The following is a 16,544-nucleotide window of genomic DNA, read 5'->3' as shown; positions in this document are numbered from 1 at the left end:
AGCACTGTGAAGATCCGCATCCTGGAATCTCCTGCAGGGTGAAGATCCACATCCTGAAATCTCCAGCAGTGTGAAAATCCACATCCCGGAATCTCCAGCACTGTGAAGATCCACATCCTGGAATCTCCTGCAGTGTGAAGATCCAATTCCTGGAATCTCCTGCAGTGTGAAGATCCACATCCTGGAATCCCCAGCACTGTAAGATCCACATCCTGGCATCTCCAGCAGTGTGATGAGCCACATCCTGGAATCTCCAGCAGAGTGAAGATCCACATCCTGGAATCTCCAGCACTGTGAAGATCCACATCCTGGAATCTCCTGCAGGGTGAAGATCCACATCCTGAAATCTCCAGCAGTGTGATAATCCACATCCCGGAATCTCCAGCACTGTGAAGATCCACATCCTGGAATCTCCTGCAGGGTGAAGTTTCACATCCTGGAATCTCCAGCAGTGTGAAGATCCATATCCTGGAATCCCCAGCAGTGAGAAGATCCACCTACTGGAATCTCCTGCACTGCGAAGATCCACATCCTGGAATCTTCAGCAATGTGAAGATCCACATCCTGGAATCCCCTGCAGTGTGAAGATCCACATCCTGGAATCTCCTGCAGGGTGAAGATCCACATCCTGGAATCTCAAGCACTGTGACGATCCACATCCTGGAATCTCCAGCAGCGTGAAGATCCACATACTGGAATCTCCTGCAGGGTGAAGATCCACATCCTGGAATCTCCTGCAGTGTGAATATCCACATCCTGGAATCTCCAGCACTGTGACGATCCACATCCTGGAATCTGCAGCAGTGTGAAGATCCACATCCTGGAATCTCCTGTAGTGTGAAGATCCACATCCTGGAATCTCCTGTAGTGTGAAGATCCACATCCTGGAATCTCCAGCAGTGTGAAGATCCACATCCTGGAATCTCCAGCAGTGTGAAGATCCACATCCTGGAATCTCCAGCACTGTGAAGATCCACATCCTGGAATCTCCTGCAGTGTGAAGATGCACATCCTGGAATCTCCAGCAGTGAGAAGATCCACATCCTGGAATCTCCAGCAGTGTGAAGATCCACATCCTGGAATCTCCTGCCCTGTGAAGCTCCACATCCTGGAAACTCCTGCAGTGGGAAGCTCCACATCCTGGAATCTCTTGCAGTGGGAAGATCCACATCCTGGAATCTCCTGCAGTGTGCAGATCCACATCCTGGAATCTCCTGCAGTGGGAAGGTCCACATCCTGGAATCTCCTGCAATGGGAAGAGCCACATCCTGGAATCTCCTGCAGTGTGCGGATCCACATCCTGGAATCTCCAGCACTGTGAAGATCCATATCTTGGAATCTCCAGCAGTGTGAAGATCCACATCCTGGAATCTCCAGCAGTGTGAAGATCCACATCCTGGAATCTCCAGCAGTGTTCAGATCCGTACCCTAGAATTTCTTGAAATTTTGAAGATCCACATTCTGGAATCTCTTGCAATGCGAAGATCCTCATCCTGGAATCTCTTGCAGTGCGAAGATTCCCATCCTGGAATCTCTTGCAGTGTGATGAGCCACATCCTGGAATCTCCAGCAGAGTGAAGATCCACATCCTGGAATCTCCAGCACTGTGAAGATCCACATCCTGGAATCTCCTGCAGGGTGAAGATCCACATCCTGAAATCTCCAGCAGTGTGAAAATCCACATCCCGGAATCTCCAGCACTGTGAAGATCCACATCCTGGAATATCCAGCAGTGTGAAGATTCACATCCTGGAATCTCCAGCAGTGTGAAGATCCATATCCTGGAATCCCCAGCAGTATGAAGATCCACCTACTGGAATCTCCTGCACTGCGAAGATCCACATCCTGGAATCTTCAGCAATGTGAAGATCCACATCCTGGAATCCCCTGCAGTGTGAAGATCCACATCCTGGAATCTCCTGCAGGGTGAAGATCCACATCCTGGAATCTCAAGCACTGTGACGATCCACATCCTGGAATCTCCAGCAGTGTGAAGATCCACATACTGGAATCTCCTGCAGGGTGAAGATCCACATCCTGGAATCTCCTGCAGTGTGAATATCCACATCCTGGAATCTCCAGCACTGTGACGATCCACATCCTGGAATCTCCAGCAGTGTGAAGATCCACATCCTGGAATCTCCTGTAGTGTGAAGATCCACATCCTGGAATCTCCAGCAGTGTGAAGATCCACATCCTGGAATCTCCAGCAGTGTGAAGATCCACATCCTGGAATCTCCAGCACTGTGAAGATCCACATCCTGGAATCTCCTGCAGTGTGAAGATGCACATCCTGGAATCTCCAGCAGTGAGAAGATCCACATCCTGGAATCTCCAGCAGTGTGAAGATCCACATCCTGGAATCTCCTGCGCTGTGAAGCTCCACATCCTGGAAACTCCTGCAGTGGGAAGCTCCACATCCTGGAATCTCTTGCAGTGGGAAGATCCACATCCTGGAATCTCCTGCAGTGTGCAGATGATTCCATCCTGGAATCTCCTGCAGTGGGAAGGTCCACATCCTGGAATCTCCTGCAATGGGAAGAGCCACATCCTGGAATCTCCTGCAGTGTGCGGATCCACATCCTGGAATCTCCAGCACTGTGAAGATCCATATCCTGGAATCTCCAGCAGTGTGAAGATCCACATCCTGGAATCTCCAGCAGTGTTCAGATCCGTACCCTAGAATTTCTTGAAATTTTGAAGATCCACATTCTGGAATCTCTTGCAATGCGAAGATCCTCATCCTGGAATCTCTTGCAGTGCGAAGATTCCCATCCTGGAATCTCTTGCAGTGCGAAGATCCACATTCTGGAATCTCTTGCAGTGCCAAGATCCACATCCTGGAATCTCCAGCACTGTGCAGATCCACATCCTGGAATCTCCAGCAGTGAGAAGATCCACATCCTGGAATCTCCAGCAGGTTGAAGATCCACATCCTGGAATCTCCTGCCCTGTGAAGCTCCACATCCTGGAAACTCCTGCAGTGGGAAGCTCCACATCCTGGAATCTCTTGCAGTGGGAAGATCCACATCCTGGAATCTCCTGCAGTGTGCAGATCCACATCCTGGAATCTCCTGCAGTGGGAAGGTCCACATCCTGGAATCTCCTGCAATGGGAAGAGCCACATCCTGGAATCTCCTGCAGTGTGCAGATCCACATCCTGGAATCTCCAGCACTGTGAAGATCCATATCCTGGAATCTCCAGCAGTGTGAAGATCCACATCCTGGAATCTCCAGCAGTGTTCAGATCCGTACCCTAGAATTTCTTGAAATTTTGAAGATCCACATTCTGGAATCTCTTGCAGTGCGAAGATTCCCATCCTGGAATCTCTTGCAGTGAGAAGATCCACATTCTGGAATCTCTTGCAGTGCCAAGATCCACATCCTGGAATCTCTTGCAGTGCGAAGATCCACATTCTGGAATCTCTTGCAATGCCAAGATCCACATCCTGGAATCTCTTGCAGTGCGAAGATTCACACCCTAGAAGTTCAGAAGTGTGATGATCCTTCCCCCTGCAGCTACAGGCCCACCCAGATCCTCTGGATCGTCTCCAGTAAGTGCGCCATATCGGAGAGTCTCTGAACCCTCTACCTTGGTTCCTGAACCACCCTGCAATGTGCTAGTGAACGCCACTCTGACATAGGTTGGAAAGTAGGGTTCTGACCCAGATTGGAAATTCTGGATCAATGCATTTATGGAGATGTTGTAAATACAGGTGAGTCTCAAAATTGGTAACCTCGGGACTAAGACCATGCCAGATTTCAGGTCAGCTGGTTTGGATGGTTCAGGTCTAGCAGGTTGGTTGGAGTCAAGAGTCACTCGGAGCAATTAGTGAAGAGAACAACTAGGCACCATACTGTGTCAATTCAGTGCCTAGCCAAAGTATCCAGGTGTTTTTTCTTTTGCTCAATTAAGATTGGTGCATGGCACATTCTAAAAATGTGCAGTTTTTCGACAACTTCGGTTTTTGCATAGCTGAATTTGAAACACTGCATCTCTGTTCTACATATGTCCATCGTACATATGGTGCATAGATACACTTGAGTATATATCACTCACACTTGTGTTCGACTTCCAATTGACACATCCCCGAATTGTATACAGCCCACATTTCTACACCTGACAGGAGGTCTCTGCCCTACACAAGTATCAGTCTAATTACACTTACCTCTCGGACCGAACAAGTAGTCCACAAAAGTATTCACATGTTTGTCTAAGGTTTCCATTTGGTTCTGAAAGAAATATTTGAAACACTTTATTGTATGTACAATATTTCATGCTTGGATATAAAACCTCAGCTATTCACCTTAGTTCACCTCAGCTGCATAATTCCACTCACTCAAACATTTTAATACTAATAGTCAAATTCAATTGCTGTGTAGCTATAAAGCACACTGTTGGATTAACCAACCAGCTATGTTCTCTGTGAATCCTTGAAACACACAACCATTCATATGAATACTAAGGAATATGTGCAACTTATAAAGAGTTGCAGGTATCCTGTCAATGGAGAGTATCTTGTTAATTGAGGCTAGCATAGATGTATGTTTCAAATTTAATGAGATACTTGTAAATTGAATTAGTTAATTCACTTTAATTTAAAGATCAGGGGCGAAATTCTCCGGAAACGGCCCGATGTCCGCCGACTGGCGCCCAAAACGGCGCAAATCAGACAGGCACCGTTCCGCCCCAAAGGTGCGGAATGCTCCGCATCTTTGGGGGCCGAGCCCCAACCTTAAGGGGAGAGGTCGGCGCCGGACGAATTTCCGCCCCGCCAGCTGGCGGAAAAGGCCTTTGGTGCCCCGCCAGCTGGCGCGGAAATGACATCTCCGGGTGGCGCATGCGCAGTGGAGGCAGTCTCTTCCGCCTCCGCCATGGTGGAGACCGTGGCGAAGGCGGAAGGGAAAGAGTGCCCCCACGGCACAGGCCCGCCCGCGGATCGGTGGGCCCCTATCGCGGGCCAGGCCACCGTGGGGGCACCCCCCGGGGCCAGATCGCCCCGCGCCCCCCCCCAGGACCCCGGAGCCCGCCCGAGCCGCCTTGTCCCGCCGGTAAGGTAGGTGGTTTAATCTACGCCGGCGGGACAGACATTTTAGCGGCGGGACTTCGGCCCATACGGGCCAGAGAATCGCGTGGGGGGCCAGCCAACCGGCGTGGCGCGATTCCCGCCCACGCAGAATCTCCGGTGCTGGAGACTTCGGCAACCGGCGGGGGCGGGATTCACGCCAGGCCCCGGCGTTTCTCCGACCCGGCGGGGAGTGGAGAATCTCACCCCAGCGGTCCAAAAGTGTGTTTAGATAGCGGTGGAGAACTTGCCTACAGAGCCGGCAGGAAACTGGCAGCAAAACCCGCCACAAATGACACTTGGAAACTTTTCCATTAGATCACGCCCAGCATCTTAATAAACATGCCAGGACACATGCACACACATCTTATTTATCAGGTCACCACTAGCACAAACATTCTGTTAATGTGGAAATCGAGATAAAGGTATCTTGTTAATGGGATCCCAGAAGATACCACTGTCATATTAATATAGGTGCTGAGTTATAGAAAGAGGGCGCAATTTAATGGAAAGGTTTCTAAGTGTGGTTGCGAGCGGGGAATGCCATGAGATCCCCGACGCTCTGCCAGGCGAGGCCGTATCTTTTGTAAAACGTTAATTGGCCAACTTAACGGGGCCCCACGGAATTCTTTACCAAATTATGGTTCGCTGGCTGATTTACCCGGAACACAGCTCGCCATCCCCCTGCTAACAAGTGACAGCAGCACTTAAACCGTTCCTGCACAGCCAACCCCACTCCACTCACAGCCATGCTGTCATGGCGTCCAGCCCCACGCTTTGATGATGCCGATCTGGAATGATTGCTAGACATAGTGGAGGCCAGACAGGATGCCCCGTTTCTCTGAGGGTCCAGGAGGGTCAGCCAGAGAATAGCCATCAGCGCCTCGGAGGAAGTGGCAGTGGCCATCAGCTCGGGTGGGCGTGACCAGGAGGACCGGCACCCAGTGCCACAAGACGGTCAATGACCTCCACCGGGCCGCTCGGGTGAGTTTGCACCAGACCCCCGAGCCCTCCCTCTCTCCCACATACTCTCTCCCCCCCACCCCCCATAATCCGCTCTCCCATACACCCCACCCCCCTCGTTCAGCCCATTACCCCCCCCCTCCATACGAGTAACCATGTGTGCGACTAACAATGATCCCTCTGTTCCCCCGCAGGAGAAGTTGGCCCATAACCAACTTCTGGGGAAGGTGGGACCTCTACAGACAGAATGGTCTACGAGCAAGGAGGGGACATGAGAAGTATTTGGCAGGTAGGATCAAGGAAAACCCAAAAGCTTTCTATAGGTATGTCAGGAATAAGCGAATGACTAGGGAAAGAGTAGGACCAGTCAAGGACAGGGATGGGAAGTTGTGTGTGGAGTCTGAAGAGATAGGCGAGATTCTAAATGAATATTTTTCGTCAGTATTCACTCAGGAAAATGATAATGTTGTGGAGGAGAATGCTGAGCCGCAGGCTAACAGAATAGATGGCATTGAGGTACGTAGGGAAGAGGTGTTGGCAATTCTGGACAGGCTGAAAATAGATAAGTCCCCGGGTCCTGATGGGATTTATCCTAGGATTCTCTGGGAGGCCAGGGAAGAGATTGCTGGACCTTTGGCTTTGATTTTTATGTCATCATTGGCTACAGGAATAGTGCCAGAGGACTGGAGGATAGCAAATGTTCAAAAAGGGGAGCAGCGACAACCCCGGCAACTATAGACCGGTGAGCCTCACGTCTGTAGTGGGTAAAGTCTTGGAGGGGATTATAAGATACAAGATTTATAATCATCTAGATAGGAATAATATGATCAGGGATAGTCAGCCTGGCTTTGTGAAGGGTAGGTCATGCCTCACAAACCTTATCGAGTTCTTTGAGAAGGTGACTGAACAGGTAGACGAGGGTAGAGCAGTTGATGTGGTGTATATGGATTTCAGTAAAGCGTTTGATAAGGTTCCCCACGGTAGGCTATTGCAGAAAATACGGAGGCTGGGGATTGAGGGTGATTTAGAGATGTGGATCAGAAATTGGCTAGCTGAAAGAAGACAGAGGGTGGTGGTTGATGGGAAATGTTCAGAATGGAGTTCAGTTACAAGTGGAGTACCACAAGGATCTGTTCTGGGGCCGTTGCTGTTTGTCATTTTTATCAATGACCTAGAGGAAGGCGCAGAAGGGTGGGTGAGTAAATTTGCAGACGATACTAAAGTCGGTGGTGTTGTCGATAGTGTGGAAGGATGTAGCAGGTTACAGAGGGATATAGATAAGCTGCAGAGCTGGGCAGAGAGGTGGCAAATGGAGTTTAATGTAGAGAAGTGTGAGGTGATTCACTTTGGAAGGAATAACAGGAATGCGGAATATTTGGCTAATGGTAAAGTTCTTGGAAGTGTGGATGAGCAGAGGGATCTAGGTGTCCATGTACATAGATCCCTGAAAGCTGCCACCCAGGTTGATAGGGTTGTGAAGAAGGCCTATGGAGTGTTGGCCTTTATTGGTAGAGGGATTGAGTTCCGGAGTCAGGAGGTCATGTTGCAGCTGTACAGAACTCTGGTACGGCCGCATTTGGAGTATTGCGTACAGTTCTGGTCACCGCATTATAGGAAGGACGTGGAGGCTTTGGAGCGGGTGCAGAGGAGATTTACCTGGTTGTTGCCTGGTATGGAGGGAAAATCTTATGAGGGAAAGGCTGATGGACTTGAGGTTGTTTTCGTTGGAGAGAAGAAGGTTAAGAGGAGACTTAATAGAGGCATACAAAATGATCAGGGGGTTAGATAGGGTGGACAGTGAGAGCCTTCTCCCGCGGATGGAAATGGCTGGCACGAGGGGACATAGCTTTAAACTGAGGGGTAATAGATATAGGACAGAGGTCAGAGGTAGGTTCTTTACGCAAAGAGTAGTGAGGCCGTGGAATGCCCTACCTGCTACAGTAGAGAACTCGCCAACATTGAGGGCATTTAAATGTTTATTGGATAAACATATGGATGATAATGGCATAGTGTAGGTTAGATGGCTTTTGTTTCGGTGCAACATCGTGGGCCGAAGGGCCTGTACTGCGCTGTATCGTTCTATGTTCTATATAATGATATGCTTAAGGCAAGTTTGTACATAATGGTATGCATGGCCTCCGAGCATTAGGTGGCATTGTAAACCCATCACATAGATACATAGAAGATACGAGCAGGAGGAGGCCCTTTGGCCCTTCCATTAGCCTTCTTTACCGCCTGCTGCACCTGCATGCATACTTTCAGCGAATGGTGCACAAGGTCACCCAGGTCCCGCTGCACACTCCCCTCTCCCAATTTACAACCATTCAGGTAGTAATCTGCCTTCCCCTTTTTGCTTCCAAAGAGAATAACCTCACACTTATCCAAATTATGCTGCATCTGTCATTGATTTGTCCACTCGCCCAATCTGTCCAGATCATGCTGTAGGATCCCTGCATCCTCGTCACAATTCACCCTCTCACCTAATTTGGTATCATCTGCAAACTTTGAGATGTTACATTTAGTTCCTTCATTCAATACATTAATATATATTGTGAATAGCTGGGGTCCCAGCACCGATCCCTGTGGTACCCCACTAGTTACTGCCTGCCAATTTGAAAAGGACCCATTAATTCCTACTCTTTGTTTCCTCTCTGCCAACCAGTTTTCTATCCACCTCAATACACTTCCCCCAATCCCATGAGCTTTAATCTTGCACAATAATCTCTTATGCGGGACTTTGTCAAACGCTTTCTGAAAGTCCAAATATACCACATCGACTGGCTCCCCCTTATCAACTGTACTAGTTACATCTTCAAAGAATTCCAACAGATTTGTCAAGCATGATTTTCCCTTCATAAATCCATGCTGACTCTGACTGATCCTGCCACGCTTTCTAAATGTTCCGCTGTAAAGTCCTTGATAATGGATTCAAGAATTTTAACCACTACCGATGTTAGGCTTACTGGTCTATAATTCCCTGTTTTCTCTCTACCTCCCTTTTTGAATATTGAAGTTACATTAGCTACCCTCCAATCTGCAGGGACTGTTCCAGAGTCTATAGAATCCCGGAAGATGACCACCAATGCATCCACTATTTCCAGAGCCACCTCCTTAAGCAATCTAGCATGCAGATTATCAGGCCGTGGGGATTTATCCGCCTTCAATCCCATCAAATTTCCCAGCACCATTTCTCTACTAATATTGATCTCCCTCAATTCTTCCCTCTCACTAAATCTTTCATTCTCCAACATTTCTGGAATCAGATTGGTGTCCTCTTTTGTGAAGACATTACCAAAGTATGTATTCAATTGCTCAGCCATTTCTTTGTCCCTTATAACACATTCTCCTGTTTCTGTATGCAGGGGACCTACATTTGTCTTTACCAATCGCTTTCTCTTCACATATCTATAGAAACTCTTAGTGTCAGTCTTTATGTTCCCTGCAAGCTTCCTTTCGCACTGTATTTTCCCCTTCTTAATCAATCCCATGGTCCTCCTTTGCTGAATTCTAAACTGCTCCTAATCCTCTGGCCTATTATTTTTCTTGGCCAATCTGTATGCTTCTTCCTTGGATCGGATACTATTTCTAATTTCCTTTGTAAGCCATGGATTGGCCCTCTTACCCATTTTACTTTTTTGTGCCTGACAGGAATGAACAGTTGCTGCAGTTACCCCATGCGTTCCTTGAATGTTTGCCATTGCCTATCCACTGTCTCCCCTTTAAGTAACTCTCCCCAATCTATCAAGGCCAACTCACGCCTCATATCTTCATAGTTCCCTTTATTAAGATTCAGCACCCTCGTCTCCGAATCAACTGGGCAGCATGGTAGCATAGTGGTTAGCACAATTGCTTCACAGCTCCAGGGTCCCAGGTTCGATTCCCGGCTTGGGTCACTGTCTGTGCGGAGTCTGCACATTCTCCCTGTGAGTGCGTGGGTTTCCTCCGGGTGCTCCGGTTTCCTTCCACTGTCCAAAGATGTGCAGATTAGGTAGATTGGCCATGCTATATTGCCCTTAGTGTCCAAAATTGCCCTTAGTGTTGGGTGGGATTACTGGGTTATGGGGATAGGGTGGAGGTGTGGGCTTGGGTAGGGTGCTCTTTCAAAAAGCTGGTGCAGACTCGATGGGCCGAATGATCTCCTGCACTGTAAATTCTATGAAATTCTAATTCTATGAACTACTTCACTCTCCATCTTGATAAAAGATTCTATCATGTTATGGTCACTCATCGCCAAAGGGTCCCGCACAACCAGATTGGCAATAATTCCCTTCTCATTACACAGTACCCCGTCTAAGTTGGCCTGCTCTTTAATTGGTTCCTCCACATATTGGTCAAGAAAATCATCCTGTATACATTCCAGGAATTCCTCCTCTCCAGTATTGAGGCTAATTTGATTTGCCCAATCTATGTGCAGATTAAAATCACCCATGATCACCGATATTCCCTTATTACATGCATCTCTAATTTCATGTTTAATGCCATTCCCAACCTCACCACTGTAGTATGGGGGTCTATATATGACACCCACAAATGTTTTTTACCCCTTGGTATTTCTCAACTCTACCCATACAGACTCCACATTGTCAGATCTAATATCCTTTCTCGCTATTGTGTTAATTTCCTCTTTAACCAGCAGTGCCACACCACCACCTTTTCTTTTATGCCTGTCCTTTCTAAATACTGAGAACCCTGGGACATTCAGTTCCCATCCCTGCTCACCCTGCAGCCATGTCTCCGTAATCCCAATTATATCATACCCATTTATATCCAGCGGCGTGATTAGATCATCCACTTTATTGCAAATGCTCCGTCCATTAAGGCACAGAGCCTTTAAGTTTGTCTTTTTCATATTGTTTGTCTTGCTCCCAATATTTTTCTCTTTTGCCCTGTTTGAATTTTACCCTTGGTTTCTCTGCCTATCAGTTTTCTTAATCTTTTTCTACCTTTTTTTGTCCTTGCTCCCTTTTTCTCTGACTCCTTACATAGGTTCCCATCCCCCTGGCATATTAGTTTAAACCCTCCCCAACCGCTCTAGCAAACAGTCCCCCCCCAGGACATCAGTCCCAGTCCTGCCCAGGTGTAAACCTGTCCAGTTTCTACAGGTCCCACCTCCCCCAGAACCGGCGTCAATGCCCCAGGAATCTGAAACCCTCCCCCTCGCACCATCCCTTCAGCCACGTATTCATCCTATATATCCTGTCATTTCTACTCTGACTAGCACGTGGCACCAGTAGTAATCCTGAGATCACCACCTTTGAGGTCCGATTTCTTAACTTCCTTCCTATCTCCCTGTAGTCTGCTTTTAGGACCTCATCCCTTTTTTTTTAACCGATGTCGTTTGTACTGATGTGTAGCACGACCACTGGCTGTTCACTCTCCCCCTCCAGAATATCCTGTACCCGCTCCGTGACATCCTTGACCATAGCACCAGGGAGGCAACATACTATCCTGGAGTCTTGTTTGCGGCCACAGAAACGCCTGTCTATTCTCCTTATAATTGAGTACCCTATAACTATTGCACTGGCACACTTATTATCACTCCCCTCTGCAGCAGAACCAACCGTGGTGCCTGAGTTTGGCTGTTGCTGTTTTCCCCTGAGGCGCCATTCCCCTCAACAGTATCCAAAATGTTATATCTGTTTTACAGGGGAATGGCCACAGGGGATCCCAGCACTACCTGCCTCGCTTTCTTGCCTTGTCTGGTGGTCACCCATTCCCTACCTGCCTGTGGAGTCTGATCCTGTGATGCGACACCTCTCTATACGTGCTCTACACAATGCTCTCTGACTCACGGATGCGCCTCAGTGTCTCAGTGTCTCCAGCCGCTGCTCCAGCTCTGAAACTCGAGCTTCCAGGAGCTGTAACTGGAGACACTTGCTGCACACATGCTGACCCTGGGGACTGGAACTGCCCCCAGCCTGCCACATGGAGCAATAGGAGCAAACCATAGCTTGGAGCTCACCTGCCATGTCTGATCACATGACCCTGTGATCGGGGAGTTGGGAGTAGGTCGCGCTGGGAGATAGACGTACTTGCAGTAGTTCCACAATAGTTGTTCAGTGTTGGTTGTTAATTATTTAATTTATCCTAGTTATCTCATCACGCTATAATAAATTATTTTAAACGGCATGTTCTGTAGTTCATCATTCACTTCGGTCAGTCAACATGACACTGCGGAGTATGTCCCAGCCCCAAGTGGACATTATCAAGGTGCCACGGAGCATGTGCCAGTCTCAGGTGGGCATAGCCGAGGTGCTGCAGTGCATATCCCAGTCGCTATGGGACATGTCTCAGTCAGAAGTGGGCTTTGCGCGGGCATTCCAGAGCATGTCCCATTCACTGTGGTGCATCACTGAGGGCGTTGACACCATGCTGCAGACATTGGGAAGCTGTCAGGGTTGGCAGAGCCAGATGACGCAGGGGCACCCGTGGCTCGATCCAACTGTCCCCAGGGCCCTATGGGCACCGATTGAGAGGGAGAGGCACTGGGTGCCGGCCCGGAGCCATCCTACGAGTGGCAACAGCGAATTCCACTCCTTGACAACAGAGCATGTGGGTCTGGCAAGCCAGGTAGTCAGGGAGGCCCTCATTCTCGCACCCGGTACGGTGAGGCACGGTAGGGCATGTGTCACCAGCATGTGCACAGGGGCCCTCCGACCCCAGAGCCTCCAGAGGACACGCGCCAGGGGCGTCGAACATCATTAGACATGGTAAGCAGCAGTCTGCCTCCACGTCTGTTGAGCATCCAGGGGATACACCTAGACACAGAGTTACAGCACATTGATGATCACTGATGAGGCACTGGGGGTAGGGGGAAGGATGGGGGGTCTAGGAGGGGTCGGGTGAGTGGGGACAGTGGGGCAGTTGGGGACATTCTGTACACCAATAAAGTCTGTTGTCCTCGATCAGTATGACGTCTCTGGCATAATGCGGGCCGAGCACCAATCCCCACCTCCCCAGTCATGAGGGTCATGGGCTCTTCCTCTCTCTCTCTCTCTCTCTCTCTCCCCCATGTGGGACTTTCTCAAAAGCCTTACTAAACTGGAGGTAGACTACATCAACAACATTACCATCAACTACACATCTAGTCACCCTCTCAAAACATTCAATCAAATGTGTATGACATCTCCCTTTGACAAAACCATGTTGACTATCTTTGATCAATCCTTGCCTCTCCAAGTGGAGATTAATTCTGTCTCTGAGTTTTTTCCAGTAGTTTCCCTACCACTGAAGTTGGATCACTGACTGTAATTTCCTGGTTCATCCCTACTTCCCTTCTTGAATAATGACACCACATTAGCTGCCCAGTCCTCTGGCACCTCTCCTGTGGGCAGAGATGATTTGAAATTTTTTGTCAGAGCCTTGCCTCCCACAGCAACCTGGAATGCATCTCATCTGGCCTCACGGATCTATTTTTAGGCCTGTAAAAACTGTTAATACCTTCTCCCTCTCAATGTTAAGTCATTAAAGTAAATCACAATGCACCTCTCTGATTTCTATACCCAGATCATCCTTCCACAAATCCTTTCCCTACCTACTCTGTTCAGACCCCTCATGGTTTTGAAACCCTCTATCATATCTCGGCTCAAACGTCTCCACACTCTCTTCACTCTCCAATCTATCTACGTAACTGAAGTTCCTCATCCCTGGGACCATTCTCATGAATATTTTCTGTATTCTCACTCGTATCTTCACATCTTTCCTAAAACACTTCATCCAAAACTGGGCACAATACACTCGGTGAGGCCAAACCAGTGTTCTGTACAAGGTTATCATAACTTCCCTGATTTATAGGGGAAGCACGGTAGCCTTGTGGATAGCACAATTGCTTCACAGCTCCAGGGTCCCAGGTTCGATTCCGGCTTGGGTCACTGTCTGTGCGGAGTCTGCACATCCTCCCGGTGTGTGCGTGGGTTTCCTCCGGGTGCTCCGGTTTCCTCCCACAGTCCAAAGATGTGCGGGTTAGGTGGATTGGCCATGATAAATTGCCCTTAGTGTCCAAAATTACCCTTAGTGTTGGGTGGGGTTACTGGGTTATGGGGATAGGGTGGCGGTGTTGACCTTGGGTAGGGTGCTCTTTCCAAGAGCCGGTGCAGACTCGATGGGCCGAATGGCCTCCTTCTGCACTGTAAATTCTATGAAATCTATGAAAGGGTGTTTCAAAAGGAAATGGAAATGAGGAAGCTTGATGTAGAAATGGAAAGATTTGCAAATGAAGAATGGGATAAGGAAAAAGAGGGATTGGCAATAACAGAAGCAAAGTAAAAAGAGAGAGAATTTGAAATTCATAAAATGAAAATGAATGAGAGCGAGTTGAAAAATAAAAGAGAATATTAACTTAAACTGTTGGAGCAAAAAGCAGTAGTTAAAGAAGGTCTAGAGGAAGGAAATGGTATCATAGAATCACTACAGTGCAGAAGGAGGCCATTCAGCTCATTGAGTCTGCACCAACACTCTGAAAGCGCACCCTACTTAGGCCCACGCCCCCACCCTATTCCCATAACCCAATAAACCCATATAACCTAACTTTGTGGACACCAAGGACCAACAATCTGTCCTGGTCCTTAAACAAGGGGTGCAATTTATTCTGGGTAATGATATAGCTGCATCACAGGTGGGAGTGATGCCTATTGTGGTGGAAAAGGCAGCAGAAGGTCAAACAACTGAGGTGTTGCATGAAGCAGATCCTGCCGTGTTTCCTGATTGTGCGGTGATACGATCAGAAAGCCACAGGTTGAGACAGGGGGCCGAGTTGTTCAGTTGTCAGAAACCACAGAACATAGAACGATGCAGCGCAGTACAGGCCCTTCGGCCCACGATGTTGCACCGAAACAAAAGCCATCTAACCTACACTATGCCATTATCATCCATATGTTTATCCAATAAACTTTTAAATGCCCTCAATGTTGGCGAATTCACTACTGTTGCAGGTAGGGCATTCCACGGCCTCACTACTCTCTGCATAAAGAACCTACCTCTGACCTCTGTCCTATATCTATTACCCCTCAGTTTAAAGCTATGTCCCCTCGTGCCAGCCATTTCCATCCGCGGGAGAAGGCTCTCACTGTCTACCCTATCTAACCCCCTGATCATTTTGTATGCAATGTTTGATCACGTCTGATCAGATGGTTGATAAGGACAAAGAACATGTGATGAAAAAAGAGGTGGATAAGAAATCAAAAATTCATAGTTTTGTTAGTGGGGAGAAAGTATCAGTACTGTTACCAATGGCAGGTGAACCATTAAAAGCAAGATTTACTGTGCCTCATTAATTTGAATGAAGTGAATTATTTGATAAGAACAGCAGATAAAAGCAAAACTCACAGCATGTGGCATGTTAATCTGCTCATTTTGATAGAGAAGGAAAGAAGGAAGAGGAGTAAGTTGCTGTAACTCAAGGAGAACAGATAAATCCTCCCTAAAATGAAAAGTGGGAATGGGGACAAAATTCTCCAGTATCGGCGCGATGTCCGCCGACCGGCGCCAAAATCGGCGCTAATCAGTCCGGCATCGCGCCGCCCCAAAGGTGCGGAATCCTCCGCATCTTGGGGGGCCCAGCCCTAACCTTGAGGGGCTAGGCCCGCGCCGGACTGACTTCCGCCCCACCAGCTGGCGGAAAAGGCCTTTGGTGCCCCGCCAGCTGGCGCGAAAATGACATTTCCGGGTTGCGCATGCGCGGGAGCGTTAGCAGCCGCTCACGGCATCCATGCGCATGCGCTGTGGAGGGAGTCTCTTCTGCCTCCACCATGGTGGAGACCGTGGCGAAGGCGGAAGGAAAAGAGCATGCCCGCCCGCGGATCGGAGGGCCCCGATCGCGGGCCAGGCCACCGTGGGGGCACCCCCCAGGGCCAGATCACCCCGTGCCGCCCCCAGGACCCCGGAGCCCGCCTGCGCCGCCTTGTCCCAACGGTAAGAGCGGTGGTTTAATCCACGCCGGCGGGACAGGCATTCTAGCAGCGGGACTTCGGCCCATCCGGGCCGGAGAATCGCGGGGGGGGGGGGCCCGCCAACCGGCGCGGCGCGATTCCCGCCCCCGCCGAATCTCCAGTGCCGAAGATTTCGGCAACCGGCGGGGGCGGGATTCACGTCAGCCCCTGGCGATTCTCCGACCCGGCGGGGGGTCGGAGAATCTCGCCAGTATTTGTTGACCATAATGGATGTGTCTACTACATTTCTGGATACCATTCCATTAAGAAACATTAGAGCTAAGAGGGTTGCAGAGGAGTTTTTACTAGATATGGACTAAAAAAATAAATTCAATCAGATCAGGGATCCAATTTTATGTCAAAGTTATTCACAGAAGTTATGGATAGTTTAGGAATAAAGCAATTTAACTCAACAGCGTTTCATCCAAAATCACAAGGGGCATTAGAAAGTTGGTATCAAACTTTGAAGACCATGTTGAGGGCCTACAGTCAAGATTATCCAAAGGATTAGGATAAAGGAATGCCATTTGCACTATTTGCAATTAGGCATGCATCTAACAAATCAACTAAATTCAGTCCATACAAATTG

At 48.7% G+C, this 16,544-nt stretch overlaps 1 protein-coding gene across 2 annotated transcripts in view; it reads right to left on the bottom strand.

Annotated features, from left to right (window-relative positions):
- The window catches only part of elovl2 (ELOVL fatty acid elongase 2), a 252,698-nt gene that overhangs the window by 110,330 nt on the left and 125,824 nt on the right, over positions 1 to 16,544 (bottom strand). For both annotated transcript variants that reach the window (XM_072509548.1, XM_072509549.1), the window contains one exon: positions 4,170 to 4,233. In XM_072509548.1, coding sequence (XP_072365649.1) covers positions 4,170 to 4,233 — 64 coding nt within the window. The remainder of the gene's footprint in view (positions 1 to 4,169; positions 4,234 to 16,544) is intronic.

Source organism: Scyliorhinus torazame, chromosome 6 (genome assembly GCF_047496885.1).
Source record: "Scyliorhinus torazame isolate Kashiwa2021f chromosome 6, sScyTor2.1, whole genome shotgun sequence".
In the NCBI taxonomy this organism is placed as follows: domain Eukaryota; kingdom Metazoa; phylum Chordata; class Chondrichthyes; order Carcharhiniformes; family Scyliorhinidae; genus Scyliorhinus; species Scyliorhinus torazame.
The sequence above is the reverse complement of the archived record's forward strand: the minus strand, read 5'-3'. Positions and strand labels throughout refer to the sequence as shown.